The sequence below is a fragment of the Pocillopora damicornis genome, chromosome 9, assembly GCF_964200805.1.
Source record: "Pocillopora damicornis chromosome 9, jaPocDami1.2, whole genome shotgun sequence".
NCBI classification, from domain to species: domain Eukaryota; kingdom Metazoa; phylum Cnidaria; class Anthozoa; order Scleractinia; family Pocilloporidae; genus Pocillopora; species Pocillopora damicornis.
Genome location: NC_142678.1, coordinates 18224348 through 18240425, shown reverse-complemented (window position 1 = coordinate 18240425; position 16078 = coordinate 18224348). Strand labels below are relative to the sequence as shown.

Sequence of the window (16078 nt, the reverse complement as noted above, 5' to 3'; positions counted from 1 at the left end):
AGTTCAGAGAATTTATTATTGGATCACCGTATTATCCCCAAATTGATATTTTTCTCTATTCTCATCACTTATCTGGTTGATATTGTATTGATATTGTAAGGAGAAATTCTGCCTTGGTCACTAATGGGAGTTAAAGGGTTAAAAGCAAAAATCTCGTGGTTCGTCATGTGACCCGGCCCTCTCCTGTCCATGACAACGTCGATCATCATCAAGATAACACACGTGATCAGCATGTGAACACTTTCAACCTCATTGGATCACAGTTAGTTGCCTTGGTGTTGAGGGCCCTATGACCACTGGGTACGATTGCGCAATTTTTCCATTTTGTGGCGGAGGAAAAAAAAAACGACAAAAAAACAAAGGCGTTTTATGACTGGGCTACCACAGGTATCCCAGTAAAGAATAAAATACAGATTTGTTATGAAGAACTTCTTTATTCTCACCAGGTGATATATGTCATCACACATAACGTCGCTATCGACGAGCTGGCCAGTAATTGGTCAATTCTCTAGTCACCGTGAGCGTTCCTTGAAGTCCTGTCTAACAAAACACTCCAGAGAAAGTCCCCGCAAATCAAGGGCACAACTCCAAATCTCCGAAATCTTGAACCATGAAGAGAATATCTTGCAGTGTATTAATAGTTCTTCTAATTCAGCAAATTTGTGCAGCGACACACAAGAAATATGCAAAAGGTGAGTGGAAATTGTTACGTTTTAACGCTGCTAAGCGTAAGTCGAAACTCTCAGTTCTTAGTGTGTTTATAACAATTACCTTGGATTTTTCTCCGATACAGGTCGCACGCCGTTACCTAGAGGTATCTCCAACAACAATGGTCGCATTGAGTATGAGATGACAATCGTAGAGCGAGTGAATCGCCTCGGAAAACGCCATCCGCTTAACAAACATTTTGTTAGATACGAACACAACGGATGGGGGATGGCCACAGTTTATTATAGACTTGCTGCGTTTGGTCAAACTTTTCGATTCCGATTGGAGCGCGACGCGAGCTTTATATCGCCTGCACTTAATGTAGAGCATATTTACAGTGATCTTAGGAGACTTCCATTCACTGGGAATTTGCAGCACTGTTTTTATCGTGGGGAAATCCAGGGAGAGCCAAATTCTACTGCCGTGTTTAATTTGTGCAACGGACTTGTAAGTACCTTTGTCCTGTTTACATATGTTGTTATAATTGATGTTTTAATTCGCGCTTTGATTTCCATAGATTTGTTTTATACAACCGCGCAGCGCTGTGAACGTACTGTAACGCTCACGCGGTGTTCCTGTTCCTTACCGCTCACCGCTCCGTAATTTTAATTCGATTTAGAACAGTTCCATGTGATTCTCATCCATGTGATGAAAACATTTAGAAGAAATTAACATTTTGTGACCGATAGCGGTATAGTCTTTTATTTATGTACTCGATTAACGGGGCCTGTCCGACCGACTTTCAGCCAGGGACATGTAAATTGACAAGCTTATAAACACTGAGTTGAAAACTCTTTACACTGGTTAGTCCTGTGAAGAGGATAATTTTGAAAAACATTTTTTTCAAGGGATCGGGTTAGTTGAGGTTGCCATTTCAGATTTTTGGGTTTACAATTCTACCGGAAGTGGTTTCATGCGGTAATGACCCCATGGAAATCAATACTAGCAATTTTTCGCAACTCACGCGTTCCCGTCTTAGTGGCGACACCTTGTGCAACTTCAAATATACATATGAAAAAAATAATTACATTGTTCTTATTATAATAAAACCGCTGGTACATGGGTATTTAATTAGTCAAAAGAATGTCGAGTAACCACTTCCTCCGTTAAGCACATTAATCATGAAAAACAAACAAGTTTGGGTTCATTAGAATTGCATATGTAAAATCCCCCTGAAACGCGCGTAGATTTAATTTTTTTTTTTTCATTTTTGTTTTGAAGAGTGATAGTTTTAAGTTAAATTCTGATCATAAGGTGTCCACTTTCTCTCCTTCTACAGCATGGTTCGTTCGTCTCGAGTGGCCAACGCTATTTAGTCGAACCTGCTGAAGAACGGAACTCAAAAATACACGCGCATCTCAGGAAATTCCATATCGTATTTCGTCATTCTGCTCTTGGAGACGATGTTAGCAATGCTCCGTCGACGTGTGGACTTGTGGGTAAGTTTCATTTACATTACACACGATCCGTCTGTGCGTACAATACGGTTAAAAAGAAGTAAAATCAACCCGCAATTATGCACGTTTTCCGCAATACAGGAAATTTATCTTGCTTCAAAGTACCACTATTCTATATCTACCTTGATATGAGTTATGACAAAAAGTGCATTTTACGTCACATCATGTCGTATGCCAAATCAGATAGGACACTGTGAGATCGACTTCAGTTAATACAAATAAATACGCCTTTCAACCTTGCTGGATTGCTAGCGAATCAGACGTTTCCGATTTGTTTGTTTTACGCGCGAAGAGTGTATGTATACAGTAACTCTTGCCTTGCATCTGCTTTACTATAAGTGCACAAATCTGCAAAAGAGGAAAATTAAGCTCTAATTTTGGTGAGTTTCTTTGCGCAGCTAACTGTACCTTAATACGAGTCGACTTAATGTCTCTTTCTGCCGTGTGCGTGATAGCGCGGGAACGCTGCAGAGGTTGAGGCACACTTGACATGGATAGGTTGTCGCAGTCGACACTGAAACAAGGTTGTCTTAGAAATCTCTGACGTAAAACTTGACAGTGTTCCCTTAAGTCAACCCGCAACGACACGATACGATCAACAAACTAACCCATTAAAGTTTACTTTTCGTTTTGGCTGTCTGAAAACCATATCTTTTGGATTTCATTTGTCAGTGCCTTTTTTTTCTTAAAGAGGGCGTTTTATTGCTTCAATATAGCAAAAATACAGTTGTGTTACGTCAGAAACAGCCTGCAAATTGGATCAAGAAATTCCTCTCAATTCTTTTCAGCAAGTGGTTAATTGCCATCTGTTATAGAACGCAGAGACGTATTTAAGCTCTGTGCGATGGCGAAATGTCACTTCTGTTTGGTCATTCCTTAACGACAGAAGGTTACGAATTTTTCAGATTTTCCGAATACTATCTTGTTCCATAAACACATTTTTCGGTGTTCCTGCTCAACCGGTGACTCCTGCTATTAGTGAACTCTTTAAAAGCCTCACGGTCTGCTTCTTGAACGCGGTTGATAAACGTAAAATAACCTCATAACCTGATGTAATTGAATTAATATTTCACTTTGAAAACCAAAGAATTTTGCGAATTTGCAAATTGTTTTACAATTTTCTTTTTGTCATAAACACAGCATGAAGAATAAAGAAATTGACGTATCACTCCAATGCTCAATCAGACTCGCCTAAAAAATGAGGTCACGTCAAATTTAAAGATATTAACAATAATTATTTGTGGCCACATTTATTCTGTTGAATAGTGTTACGATCTTCGTGTTCACGGTGAGCATTCCATGTTACGTTTAAACAGGATTAACCTGCAATAACGAACGGTCGAAACGTAACTCCTTGTTATTAATGCTTTCGTGATCGATTTTAAATGACGTTGGTCAGATGCTTAATTGCAAATCATATCCTCTTGTCACGCATTACCCTTTGCTTGTCATGCAACGCTTTGATCACTTTGATCCAGTGGCAAACAGCTGAGGAATGCCTTTTCAATCAATTCTTTTAGCAGTGCGGCCAGCCTTTGGTTTCTTGAGTGAATTTTAGGACATTTTCACTCAGGTGTAAGTCTTCTGATGAAATTTTCTGTCGCAGTTCTTCAAAGTTTTGCACTCAGTTGGCTTCTTACAAATTGTTATGTACACTCTAATGCCCTTATAGTTATGTGCCTCTTTTGCGCACTGCGCACGTTTTTATTGCACTTCTTTGCGCACTTTGTAATGTATTGCCCCTAGATGAGCGCTGTTTTGTTGACTTCTGTGCGCACGATGTTATGTGCGCTCGCTGTCATTTTATGTACTCTCTTAGGCGCGCGCTGTTATGTACGCTCCTAAGTGCGCGCTGTTACTTTCACTTCTGCGAAGTGCTATTCTTTACAGTTATGAAATAATTTAAATGATGTTTATTTGTTTCTTAAGGTTCGCCATAATTTCTTAGCTCGTAAACAAACTGTATATCTGTAATCATATGATATGCAGACAAAATTGCTCTCCACTTGGTCTCAGAACCATTATTGATTGTTGATATGCATGATATGCATGAGGATCTCAGATTCTTCACAAGATCACAATGGTGATCTCGTTAGATTCATGAGGATGTTAAAAGCGACTCTGTAAATAGCGGTGGTGAACTCATGCTATTCCTAATTGTGAATCAGTTAACCTTCTTGCTCTCGTGTATAATGCACCAAAGCATTTTAAGGTAAACTGTCTTTCCTACCCATAAATGGTGGTGTAAATCAGGTAAAGTTGTGGAAAAGGAGATGCGTTTTTTTTTTTTTTTAATCTTCGGCCTCACTTGAATTTTCCTACAAAGGCTTCAGCTTCGAGCCTTTTCACAACTCTCAGCATTTGGAGTAATTACACCCAACAAGATTACTTTATATACTTAAGGCAAAATGATTGAACTAAATTTTCCATAACACGACACTGCTTGGACTCTGATTTTAGACACCAACAAACCTCTCCCGCATTTACGTGGGCAGCCACAACGCCCCATCAATGAAAGCTATACGAGGAAAAGACATAAAAGAAGCCTCGGTGAGAGCTTCGTCGAAACATTAGTGGTTGCTGATAAAACTATGGTTGACGCTTTTGATAGCAAAGCCGATTTGGAAAGCTACATTATTACTCTGATGGGTGTGGTAAGTGACATATTATCGGAATCAGTTATCAATTATTTCTCTTCTTTTAACCTTCTTTAAGTACGTCCAAACTTATATTAAGCAATGACACACCTACCCTCCCCCCCTTACCCAATAACAGTCAAATGGTGACAAAGTTTGGTTAAAGTTGGATTAGGGGAGGGATAGGTGCGCAGTTGCTAGGATACTGAAATTGATCCGTTTTTTCTTTTAATTGTGAATAGCTACTTTTTAGGGCGTTAACGACTTTTGTTTTAAATATTTTTTCATAGTGAGGGATATTTCGGTTTATATCCTTCTGTGGACAGCGCAAAATTACACGTTTATTACGGAATTATCCGTCACAAGTATTTTTTTTTTCAATGATCAATTGGTGCAAAAAAAAATATTTTGTATTAATTGTAACAGAAAGGAAGTAAAACGAAGAGATAAGCGAAGATAGAGGCATCACGCGAAATCTTCGCGTTTCACATACAACTGTAAGCTAGATTTGAAATTCCTCGTTTGGCAGGCGTCTGTGTGCAAGATTTCGTATGAATTCTCGTCTCCAAATAAGCTAAGTCCACGGCGCACTGAACATAAAAGTAGTTCCTTTACAAGTCGCTTTGCGCATCATGCTCTGAGGAAAACACTTTGTAACTGTTGAAATCTCTCTGCGATTTGTCACGCACACAAGGTGTAAAAAGCAGAGGTGCACAATTGTTAAGAACAAGTGTATCGTTGAATTGCGCAGACTTCTTGAGGATGATTCAAAGTTTATCGCTCACTCGTGATTTGCCAATTTGCCTCCGTATTAGTAATATCGCATGACCTTATATTCTCATGTTTGAAGTTAGCAAATAAGAACTGCTTTGTTGATCTTGTTCGCGCCACTATACCCGGTCTTTTCCACGATAGCCTCCTATCAGCCCTGACGCAGAACGTGTCATGTGTTTTACTTGTATAATTCCTGGTGAGACTTGTGGTATTCTTAAAACCAACGGCAGGTAGTCTCCTCCTTTCCTGTGCAACGCGAAAGAGATAGAGCGTATTGCGTGAAATATGGGATAAAACGATTGCTAAGGGGGCTTGAGGCTCGGCAAGTGACTGCGAAATATGATTGAGTACAGAAGAATACGGGCTCGTTATGGAGGTCTGATCGATTTTCTTACGTTTATTCGCAATTTATAATGGAAACAAACCATGCGTTTCACCATTCCAACAGTAGCTTCTTCGTTACTAGAGACTGAGAGTTTTTGTTGCATGTAGAGTGCGAGCAGACCCTCTTTTACAGCGAAGTCCGTCGCGTGAGTCAAAGAAAAAAAAATGATGATAGGACCTCAGAATTCCGCGCTGCGCGCTGACATCATTGATTTTTATTTTGACAAGTGCGACGGACTTCGCCAAAAAGCAGGGAATGCTCGTAAAAAATTTGAAAAAATGTAGCCAGGGCCTCAGAGTTCCGAGCTGGGCGCAGACATCGCTGATTTGTTTTTGACCAGCGCGACGAAATTCGCAAAAATGAGGGAACTGCTCGCAATTTATGTTGTGTTGGCTTCGCTGTTATTCTTAATACATTTTTTTTAGATTCTTGACGATTTTTTTTCTCTTTTCTTGAACAGGTTGCTCAAATTTATCGCGACAGAAGTATTGGCTGCGCTATAAACATTGTTGTAGTGAAAATAGCTTACCTGGACACCAAGAACGTATGGATCTTAAATTAAACCAAACTTTTAACCCTTTACCCTGTAACATCAGTATGCATATTCTCCGCATTGTTTTCTATACATTTCCTAAGGTGCTGACAAGGAGAATTTGTTAGATAATCAAGAACTTCTTCAGTTAGTGATCTTTCCTTCATTCTCGTGATTTGATGCTTGATTTAGAAGTGAAATTTAAAAGATAAATTAGATGCTAATAGCGGAGCTCGCAGAGCGCAGCCCCATAATTATACAAAATAGTAGTAATCCATCAAGCCGAAAAAAATTGGATGTACGACCGTACAAGGTGTTACTTTTAACATGCGTGGTCAACTGTATCGCGGGCACAGCGGTCAGTGCACAGGGCTCCGAGTCGGACGACTCGGGTTCTAGTCCTGGCCGGGGCAAGGCGTTGTGCCCTTGAGACGTGCGGGAAAAAAAATGCGAGCTCCGCTTTTAGGCTTGGTTAAATCTATATATTAACTCTTACGTGTTTAAGGGTTAAAGACGTCCAGTCGTAATGTCCCGCGGTTTGCATTTTGACCATGTAAAACTATCACCAGTTGAGGGAAACCACAAAATATAAACATAGGAAGATTAAAGATATTTTGTCAAGAGGAAAGAAAAAGCAATGCGGGAGCAAGGATTAAAATCTATTATGAGAAGAAAAATTTTGAATTATTTTAATTTTAAAAATCAGAGCTTTTACTGTCATTTCATCGCTGTCACGAACCACTTAAAATTCATAATTGCACCTAAGTGGCGGGCAAAATGAGAACTCCCTTTAGAAGTGTCCTCACTCCCAAGAGTGACCAAGATGGAATTTCTTCTCCCGTTATCCATATCTTTTCGAGCAAATTTGAGAAGAAAGAACAACAGTAACCAGGGAATATTGTTTGAATTAACATCGAACCGCCAGAGTTAAAACTAGAAAAATTGTATAATTGATTGAGTGGAAAATTGATATTTAGTTTCTGGGATTGAAAAATATTGAAATGGCGACTGTGCCGTGGCGCTGAGGGCTGCTGAAAAAAATTCGTGAGAGATCTTCCCAATGCACAGAAAACGAAGGAAGTGGTATAAACAGCAGGAAACTCCGTAGAGCGATTTCCTGTTTTGTTTAATCAGACCACAAATGCAGTGAAGAATCCCGGAAGTTGATCTTCTGCGAAGACGTCTGCACTGGAAGTGAATCGCATGTTTCATCTTGTTTGAATTTAAGAACATGCACATCTTAAAATTTAGGCAAGCAACGAGAGCTGATAAACTAGGGTTTCCAACGTTCTTAGAGGAAAAAAATAATTAAAAGAAAGACACTCCTATTCAACTGGTTGGCCTGGGGAAATTTGCCAAAGTGATGGGGTCTTTACTACGAATAAGTATTATTTCATCTGTAACAAGCGCATATGCTTCTAGTCACTACTTTCAACAAAAAACGGGAGAAACTCCTGTAGTAAATGACCAAAAGGTTTGATAGGCTACTTACAATGGCCAAACGTGTTTGCAGTGTTCGTAAATAAATGATTGTCTGTTTTATTGATTTCAGCCTGGTTTCCATATTTCGTTAGACGCAAGGCGAACTCTGAAAAGTTTCTGCCGCTGGCAGAAGAAACATATGATGTCAGAAGAGAGTCAGTCTGACCGCCACGATACCGCCATCTTGTTAACGAGGTAAAATTTTTTGTCATTATCGGGAATGTATTTTGGTCATTTGTATTTGGAAATGTGAATTTAAAATGTGCAAGAGCATGTACAGACTTGGAGAAGGACAGGGAAATTTTGCATGCAAAGAAAAAAAAAAGTCGCGAGCAGTTCTTTCACTCGGAGCAGCCGCGTTGGTAACATGAAAAAACACAAACATTCCTTGCTCTTCCGGAGTAAAACATTTGGCTGGCACTAAACGGAGTGAATGATGTACTGGTTGAAAACACACCCGTCGCCCTCGCAAAGCACCTGAAACATGAAAAAAAAAGGTTTAAAAGAGAAAGAAAAAGAGGGAAAGAAAAGGTTATGTTGGTACAAAGCGCCGAAGAACACTAAAGAGACGCGATGGAAAGCGTTGTTAAACGCAAGCAGTAGGCTCAAAACTTCCGAAAACAAGTGTAACATACCAGAAACGTGAGAAGTGTTCGGAAAGTGAAGTGTAAAGAAAAAGCTGAATAAGAAAAAGAGAAGCTCGATTTACGAGATTTTACATGTCCTGGAGTTTAGAAGAGCTTACGAGACACGAAGCTAAAACTGTCTTAATTAGCTTTAACATTATGTTTGTATGAACTAGCTGTAATAACTTTTCCTCAGCAGCTGATCAACTCATTGTTTTACTTTGGTTTTTTTTAAGGAGAGATATCTGCAGATCGCCCGGAAAGTGTGACACATTAGGTAATCTGAACTTACAACATTTAAGAAATCTCGCCAGTGACAAATGAGCTCGTTTTCCTTTTAAGAAGGAGCATTAAACATTGGTGGTACACAGCGATATTGGTCGAAGTTGTCAGATCACGGGAGCCAAACACCCTTTTGCGCAGCTTGCGAGCAAGCACTAATTATTATTATTATTATTATTATTATTATTATTATTATATTTTTATCGCTTTAATCATCTGGGCCTGTTCGCAGGCTTCTTTTTCCGCAGTCGACCCAATTGTCGATCAATGATAAAGTTGTGCTTACCACAAAGTATCTGTGGAGACAATACCCCCTTAATTTGTTGTTCTCTGTGTTATCATTCCTGCTAAGGTGTACTGATGTCTTTGTTATTCCAGGTTTATCAGAGCTTGGAACCATATGCCAAGCACCAAGGAGTTGCTCCTTGGCAGAGGACAATGGACTAAGCACAGCTTATACAATAGCACACGAACTGGGTCACCTGTAAGTTCACAAATTTTTAAAGAGAATTTGAATTTAAGAGAGAACGTTCAGTCAGGAGGCTGAAACAACTCACAGCTTATGTTATAACATACTTCTCACACCTCTTGAGGGAAGATGAGGTCAACACAGAAAATGGTAAAGATCTATGCTTCCTTAAATTCAAATACATCCGACACAGTTGAAGCATTTTCCAATCATGGAAAGCACCCTCCATGCTGGCGAGACGGTGTTGTCCTTCTCTAGCTCCCCCCTCTTCCATCTCCTCCTTTGTTCCTTCTCCTTTTCCTCCTTCTCCTTCTCCACCTCCCTTAGAACCCTTTCTTTTTCTCCCTATCTCCCCTTCAACTCTCCGCCACTCTTTCTTCTGCCTCTACCTGCGTTTCATCTTGTCCTCCCCCTGTCTCTTTACTTTAAGTTCCCATTCATCTCAACCTATCCACTTCCTCCTTTAAAGGTTCGTTGTATCAACTGAGTTGACCTCTGTTACCTTTACCTATTTCTTTCAATACATTAGATTCAGTCTTCCTCATGATGGAGATAACAACCTATGCACACGGAGCAGGGGAGATCAGCATCTGATGGCCCAGCCATTAAGCTTTGACACCAAACCGTGGTCTTGGTCAAGCTGCAGCCGAGAAAAGATCACAAGGTTCTTAGAGTAAGTAACAAAACTAGTTTCAGTTTAATGCTTTAACATGTCGGTTGCGACAATAAATGACTGTGAATATATGACAATCATATATGTAAACTGCGGATAAGGAAATAAATCTAAAAGTGATCTTCGCAGTAATGAACACTTCTTTAGCAGTCCTGAAAGTAAGGCCTAAAAAAACTTCAAGCCTGTACGGGATTTGAACCCATGATCTCTGCGATACTGGAGTAGTGCTCTACCAACTGAGCTAACTGGTCATTATGTTGGTTCGTAGTAAACCCGTGCTGGACCCGTAAACTCGTGAAGTGTCTCCTGAATAGAGAAGCTTCATTGATCTGTTTGTAGCTGTAACTTACTTACCTTGCAATCGTCTTTGTTTCAGATTAGGGTATGGATCTTGCCTAGAAAATAAGCCTAATGAAAAAAATCAATCGAAGTATCATGACACTCTGCCGGGAGAAATGTACAGCGTGGACAAACAATGCCAATTGATATTTGGAGAGGAATCCAGGGTTTGTCCATATATGGTACGTAATGTTGACAAAAAATTTTAGCCTTTTGTAGGAAGTTTTCTCAATATTTTCTTGTGAAAAGTATACGCAAGGCAAGGATTTGCAAAGAATATTTAAGATTTTGTTCGCGAGGCACTGTGCCTTAGCTTCTGTTCCTCTCCATTTTCTATAAGGAACCTTGCAGACGCCTGTGGTGCGTCAAGATGATTGGGAAAAGAAAAGGCTGCTCCACCCATCACATGCCATGGGCAGATGGAACGCCGTGCGCAAAAAGGAAGGTAAATTCTCCAAACTTACCGTCATAGATCTCTGTCTGTGCTAGTATTGAGAGTTTGATATTCCATCATTACAATATCATTTCTTTGATAATGATCTTAACTGAAAGAAGACTCTACATGCATATCTATATGCTTATCTATTTTGGTATCTTCCCAAGCCTCAGAAACAAATTTTGTCTTTTGTGGTCAACCCAACATTTTAAGTTCGCAAATCTCGACGTAGATGACTTGTGACAACGAATTCGTTTACAAAAGAGATTAAAAACAGTTTATAATCTCTTGGCTTACGAGTTTACAGAAACTTAACCCACTGGAATGGAACACTTCCAGTTTCCCTCGTTTGTTAGTCCATTCCACATGCTTTTTTTCCAATTGAAACTCACGCGCACCTTTAGTACTCTAACAATTAACACGTTCCTTAAGTGACGTTTACCAAATCGAATCCGTCGAAACATGCTGTCATAAACTAAGCCTAATCATGAGAAGGCTGTAATTGAGGATCATCGCTTACTTAACGCAATCAACCATCTGTGAACTTCCCGTAAACTTTGTACATACCAACCAATTTTTCGCGTGCGTTGGTTGTCTGATGTTCCCGGTCGTATACGAAATGTCCTGATGATTTTTTTCTTGTAAAAAAAATGTTTCAAAAATACTTCGATTTGACTTTCCTTAAATTATTTTGACCGTGTCGAGATAACTGCCGTTTTTGTGTGTGTTGTGCTATCTAACCCTAGAGGAGAAAAAAGTGATGTATTAGTTTGGAGGAATAGGCAACTGCAAAAATATTAATTTCATCAAGACAGATTAAGAATAGCGTGGGATGGTGAAGATAGCGACAGACCGCGCACGACCTTCTCAAGATTCGCAAATAGGGATCGCTTATTTACTGTTAAGTTTGTGATAGACGAAGGTACTGACAAAACAGCTCTCTGTCATCAAAAAACAATTTTAGACATTTTCTCAAATTACTAGAACTCATTTCTACAGATCTTACTAGATCTTTGTAAATGATATGTTCCTTTGTTATGTTATCATTTTATCATCAGATACCCGTGTTTGAGTTATTTTCTCTTCTACGTTTTGATTTTCACCGGTTACCAACTTGATTTCTTCAACTTAATTTGCCTGTTAATATTTAAATACTGTTGTTTGTTTGTCATCGCTTTCTACAAATGAAATGTTCGCATTTCGTTCTTCCCTCAGAATATTTCCGATTTTATTTTAGAGTGAAAAACCACAAAGGTGTTGACTGTATCGAATACACCAATTTACTCAGAAAACATATCAGTCGTTCGGACATTTTTCCTATGCTCTCAAGATCTGAGCATATCCTCTTGTTTGAAGATGATTTTTCAGTTCTATTAAAGATAATCCTATTAAACGAAGACCTTTCAAAATAAATCTCTTAATTAGTGACAAATTGATACCTCTTCAATCTTTCAAAAACACGATATTTTAAACTTGTATCTACATCGTGCAAACTTTGCGACAATTAATATTACTTGAACCAAAAGCTGTTTTCGTTGGCTACAAGTAGTTTACATACATTTCATATCCTTTTAAAACTGTACGCTCTCAATGTTGCCCACATAACAGGGTCGTAGGTCAAAATCATAAGCGGGTTAAGTTTAATATTGCAGCGGATACAAATTCTTCCATGTCAAACACGTTCATATTTAACCAGGAGAAAATAATAAACCCATTATTTTCTTCTGGTGTAACATAATATACAACGGGACGGATGTTTCGCAGGGAGAGTTGTCTTCTAATTAGGCCAATTAGATGGCGGCAGATTGTTCCTTACTTAGAAGTGCTGCGCAAAAACTTCTTGTTCCTTCTAGGGACTTAAAGGAAGGTCCTATCATACCCTTCGTTAGGACATCTAACCCTCCCGTTATGTAATCAGAATTATGGCAATAAAAAATATTTATTCACTTTTAGTACACCAGATTTCTTAGTCTAGAAAGTTCTAACGTAGTTACCCAGGCAACTTATACTTGTAATACTAGTCTATGCGCATTGAAAGGACACCAAAGATTAATACTGCGTCGCTCCTTCCCTCTCTCATAAAATTTGTGATTTTGCAACAAGCCAACTTCTTTTTCAGATCTCTTTTGTTATGTTATAATCTTTAGATTGCTTCTATTACGAGCGGTTTTCACGGTGATATTCTCGTTAACAACCCCCACACAAAAAGTCGAATCGCTTCACGCTTTAAGAATCACTGAACTTTCTTCAATAGACACTTATCACGGGATTACACCTTATACCTTTTAACACTTCACAACCTTTTCCAACAAAAATAATTACTTGTATCATAAAGTCGTTAACAAATAAATACTAGGTTCATTACAAAAGAAACCGTCTTCCTTTAAATTTTTCCATAACGAGGGTGTAGAATTAAGTGAGCTATCTTTAACTCTTCACTCGAGGTGGACCATGGAAGAAGCTCGACTACTTAAATGGAATTTAACAAAAATAATTGTTAACTGAAATTTCTTAGTTTACTGACTAGTATGAACATTACAATATTGCAAAGAGAAAATAACAGAGTCGCACGGGGCTATGTAAATTCATTTATGACCATGCTTGCATTAACACTGCTATCAGTGGGATGTTTAATTATGTCACCTTTGCCGGAAAATAGTTTGTAATGTATGTTGGATATGAGTGACGGAAGGTGTTGTATCGTGACGCGAAAGGGTTGCTTACATTATTCTCCTTCTCTAGCCGTCAGTCTGTGACGTCTCAAAGATCAGCTACATAGGACACTTCAATTGCTGATGTGAAGGTTTTTGTTTTTTTACCTGTCTCAGTGGTGCATCAAAGGTCAGTGTGTGATGAAACGAAAATTAAAACCAGTAGACGGTGGCTGGGGACCATGGGGTTCCTTCAATGAATGCACAAGAAAATGTGGAGGAGGGGTTTCCTTCGCATACAGAAAGTGTAACAAACCAATGTAAGTACCCAACTAATTACCTCATCTAATCACGAAACTCTTATCGTGCCATTTAGCTTAGTTACTTATGTCACGCACAATTTCCATTAGCGATAAGCGGACGCCGATGTTCACTTTGCCCGTAATAGAAAGAGAAATAGGACTTTGGCTTGGAACATAATTCTTGCCATGTTATGCAGTTTTAGAATGTTTTGATATTTCAAAACTACTTGTTATCAAAGGACAATGGACCTTTATCTTATTTTTCAGCCCAGAAAATGGAGGTAAATACTGCGTTGGAAAACGAAAACGTTTTGTGTCATGCAATACTCAGGTAAGAATGTTGTAATGTGATTTATTTCATTGAGTGTTTCCACTTATTGATAGGCAGTCGTTCTTGCCTTGTGCCCTTCAGCTTAACGCAAGTGTTGTTGGTTTGTTATATTGGTAGGAATGTCCACCAGGGTCACCGGATTTCCGAGCCTTGCAATGTGCGAATACGCTTGGGCGACGTGTGAGTATTGGGTCGAGGAGTTTCAGACCGACTCAGTGGCTGCCAAAATATGCTGGAAGTAAGTGAGAACTTCACGTTACGTCTATGAAGTTTCTAATTGTACCAGTTCTTTTCTAACTGGCTGTATGTATTGTCCTGATACAGTTCGCAAAGAAAATCAATGCAAGCTGTACTGCCGCATGGCTGGCACTGTAATTTATTTCAAACTGAAGGACAAAGTTATTGATGGGACCCCTTGTAATCAAGAGACCACAGACATCTGCGTGGATGGAAAATGTTTGGTAAGCTACACATTTTACAAAAATGTGATATACGAGTTAACGACGACTTCACAACGACGAAATAAACGATTTCATTGTGACGAAGACGACGAGAGCGTATCGACGACGAGGACGAGACCATACCGACGAAAAACGAACGATCTTCACGAAGATGCCACGACGTGACAAAGTCGGGAACATGAAGATGACAAACAAATACTGAAAAGACGATGCCACGAAGATAAAAACGAAGGGAGCATAACGACAAACGATGATCAATACGAAAGTGCCTCGGTAACGACGACAACGACGGCATGATAACGAAACGATAAGACTACAATTTTTGATATTATTTGATGGTGGAAAGCGCTCATAGATTGGGTTTAAGAGTACACTATGCTGATTGACTCAACTAAGAGTATGTCAGGGATAAAATAAGGATTCTGTTGAGTTGAGTGTTTTCAAGCATACTGTATCTTTTTTTTTTTTGATCACACTAGGGATGCTTTTGATTAAAACGTGTTAAAAAGCTAAATCTAAAGTAGGTTTATCAGTAAGTTTTAATCGAGTAAGTAAAGTTTTGTATTTCTCATAAATCACTGTTGTAAGAAATATTAATTAAGTGCAACTTACGATATTTATTTTGTTGGCTTTGAACAATGTAGATAAACTTCCCAAAAGGCAGCAGAACACAAGGAGGAACAAGCCATTTGAAATGATACGCAGTCTGCTAATGGAGGAAGCATTGAAAGAGGCCATTGAACAGAATTTCGCCAGCAGGCGATTAACTTGTAGTGCATGTTTTGGATGGTTTTTGTGTCAATCAGCCCCTTAACAAATGAAACGTCCGTAACATTTTCATTATACTCTTTTATACTCAGCTGGTGATCATTTAGAGATAGGAATATCTTAGAGGAAAAAAAAATGTATTTACTTTTTTGTATCTTAAATTTTTCTGGTGACCAAAATGTACCATATGACGATTAGAAAAAACATTTTTTAAAGCAGCCATGGTACTCCCGATTTCGGACCTTGTTTTACAGTACTAGAAAAAAAAGTGCAAGGTAGACTGAAACGTCTTTTTTGACAAATGTTATATATATCTGAAGCGACAACAGTATATACCTGTAGTGACGCAGATTTGTCCAAAGCTCGATGAGCTTGATGTTTCCTTGACTATGTAACCTTTCGACGTCGCCTTATAATAACTGAAGATGGTCGAAAATTCTGGTCTCGAACAATAAACAGCTATTCTTTTGATACTTAACAATAAATCCGCCTTTGAAAAGTTGTTTGTTTTTCGTACTCTCTCCGAAGCGAAATGGAATGGAAACTCTCACGATTCAAAAGTTCCAGTGTCGAACTGTAACCCTCCATGGTCTCATATGGCATGTCCCCAGCGTTACACTTGAGTAAAACATTCTTCCGTATTCAATGGCACGATTAAGAAGCTTAGAAATCCTATAGGCAGTTTTTACTTTTCACTCTAACCGTCACAGACCTTTTCAGGACTACCGTCAGCCGGAAGATCACATTTACGCAACTAAGGATAGAA

The 16078-nt window shown here is 38.9% G+C and overlaps 1 protein-coding gene across 1 annotated transcript; it reads left to right on the top strand.

Annotated features, from left to right (window-relative positions):
• Positions 1-310: 310 nt before the first annotated feature.
• Positions 311-15811, top strand: LOC149040479 (A disintegrin and metalloproteinase with thrombospondin motifs 20-like). The gene is made up of 16 exons (XM_089181428.1): positions 311-692; positions 794-1155; positions 1988-2147; positions 4626-4819; positions 6421-6504; positions 8045-8169; positions 8837-8877; positions 9261-9366; positions 9881-10024; positions 10401-10545; positions 10704-10808; positions 13628-13770; positions 14020-14083; positions 14201-14321; positions 14408-14544; positions 15189-15811. The coding sequence occupies exons 1-16, from the start codon at positions 611-613 to the stop codon at positions 15240-15242; spliced, it is 2067 nt and encodes a 688-aa protein (XP_089037554.1). The 5' UTR covers positions 311-610; the 3' UTR covers positions 15243-15811.
• Positions 15812-16078: the final 267 nt, after the last annotated feature.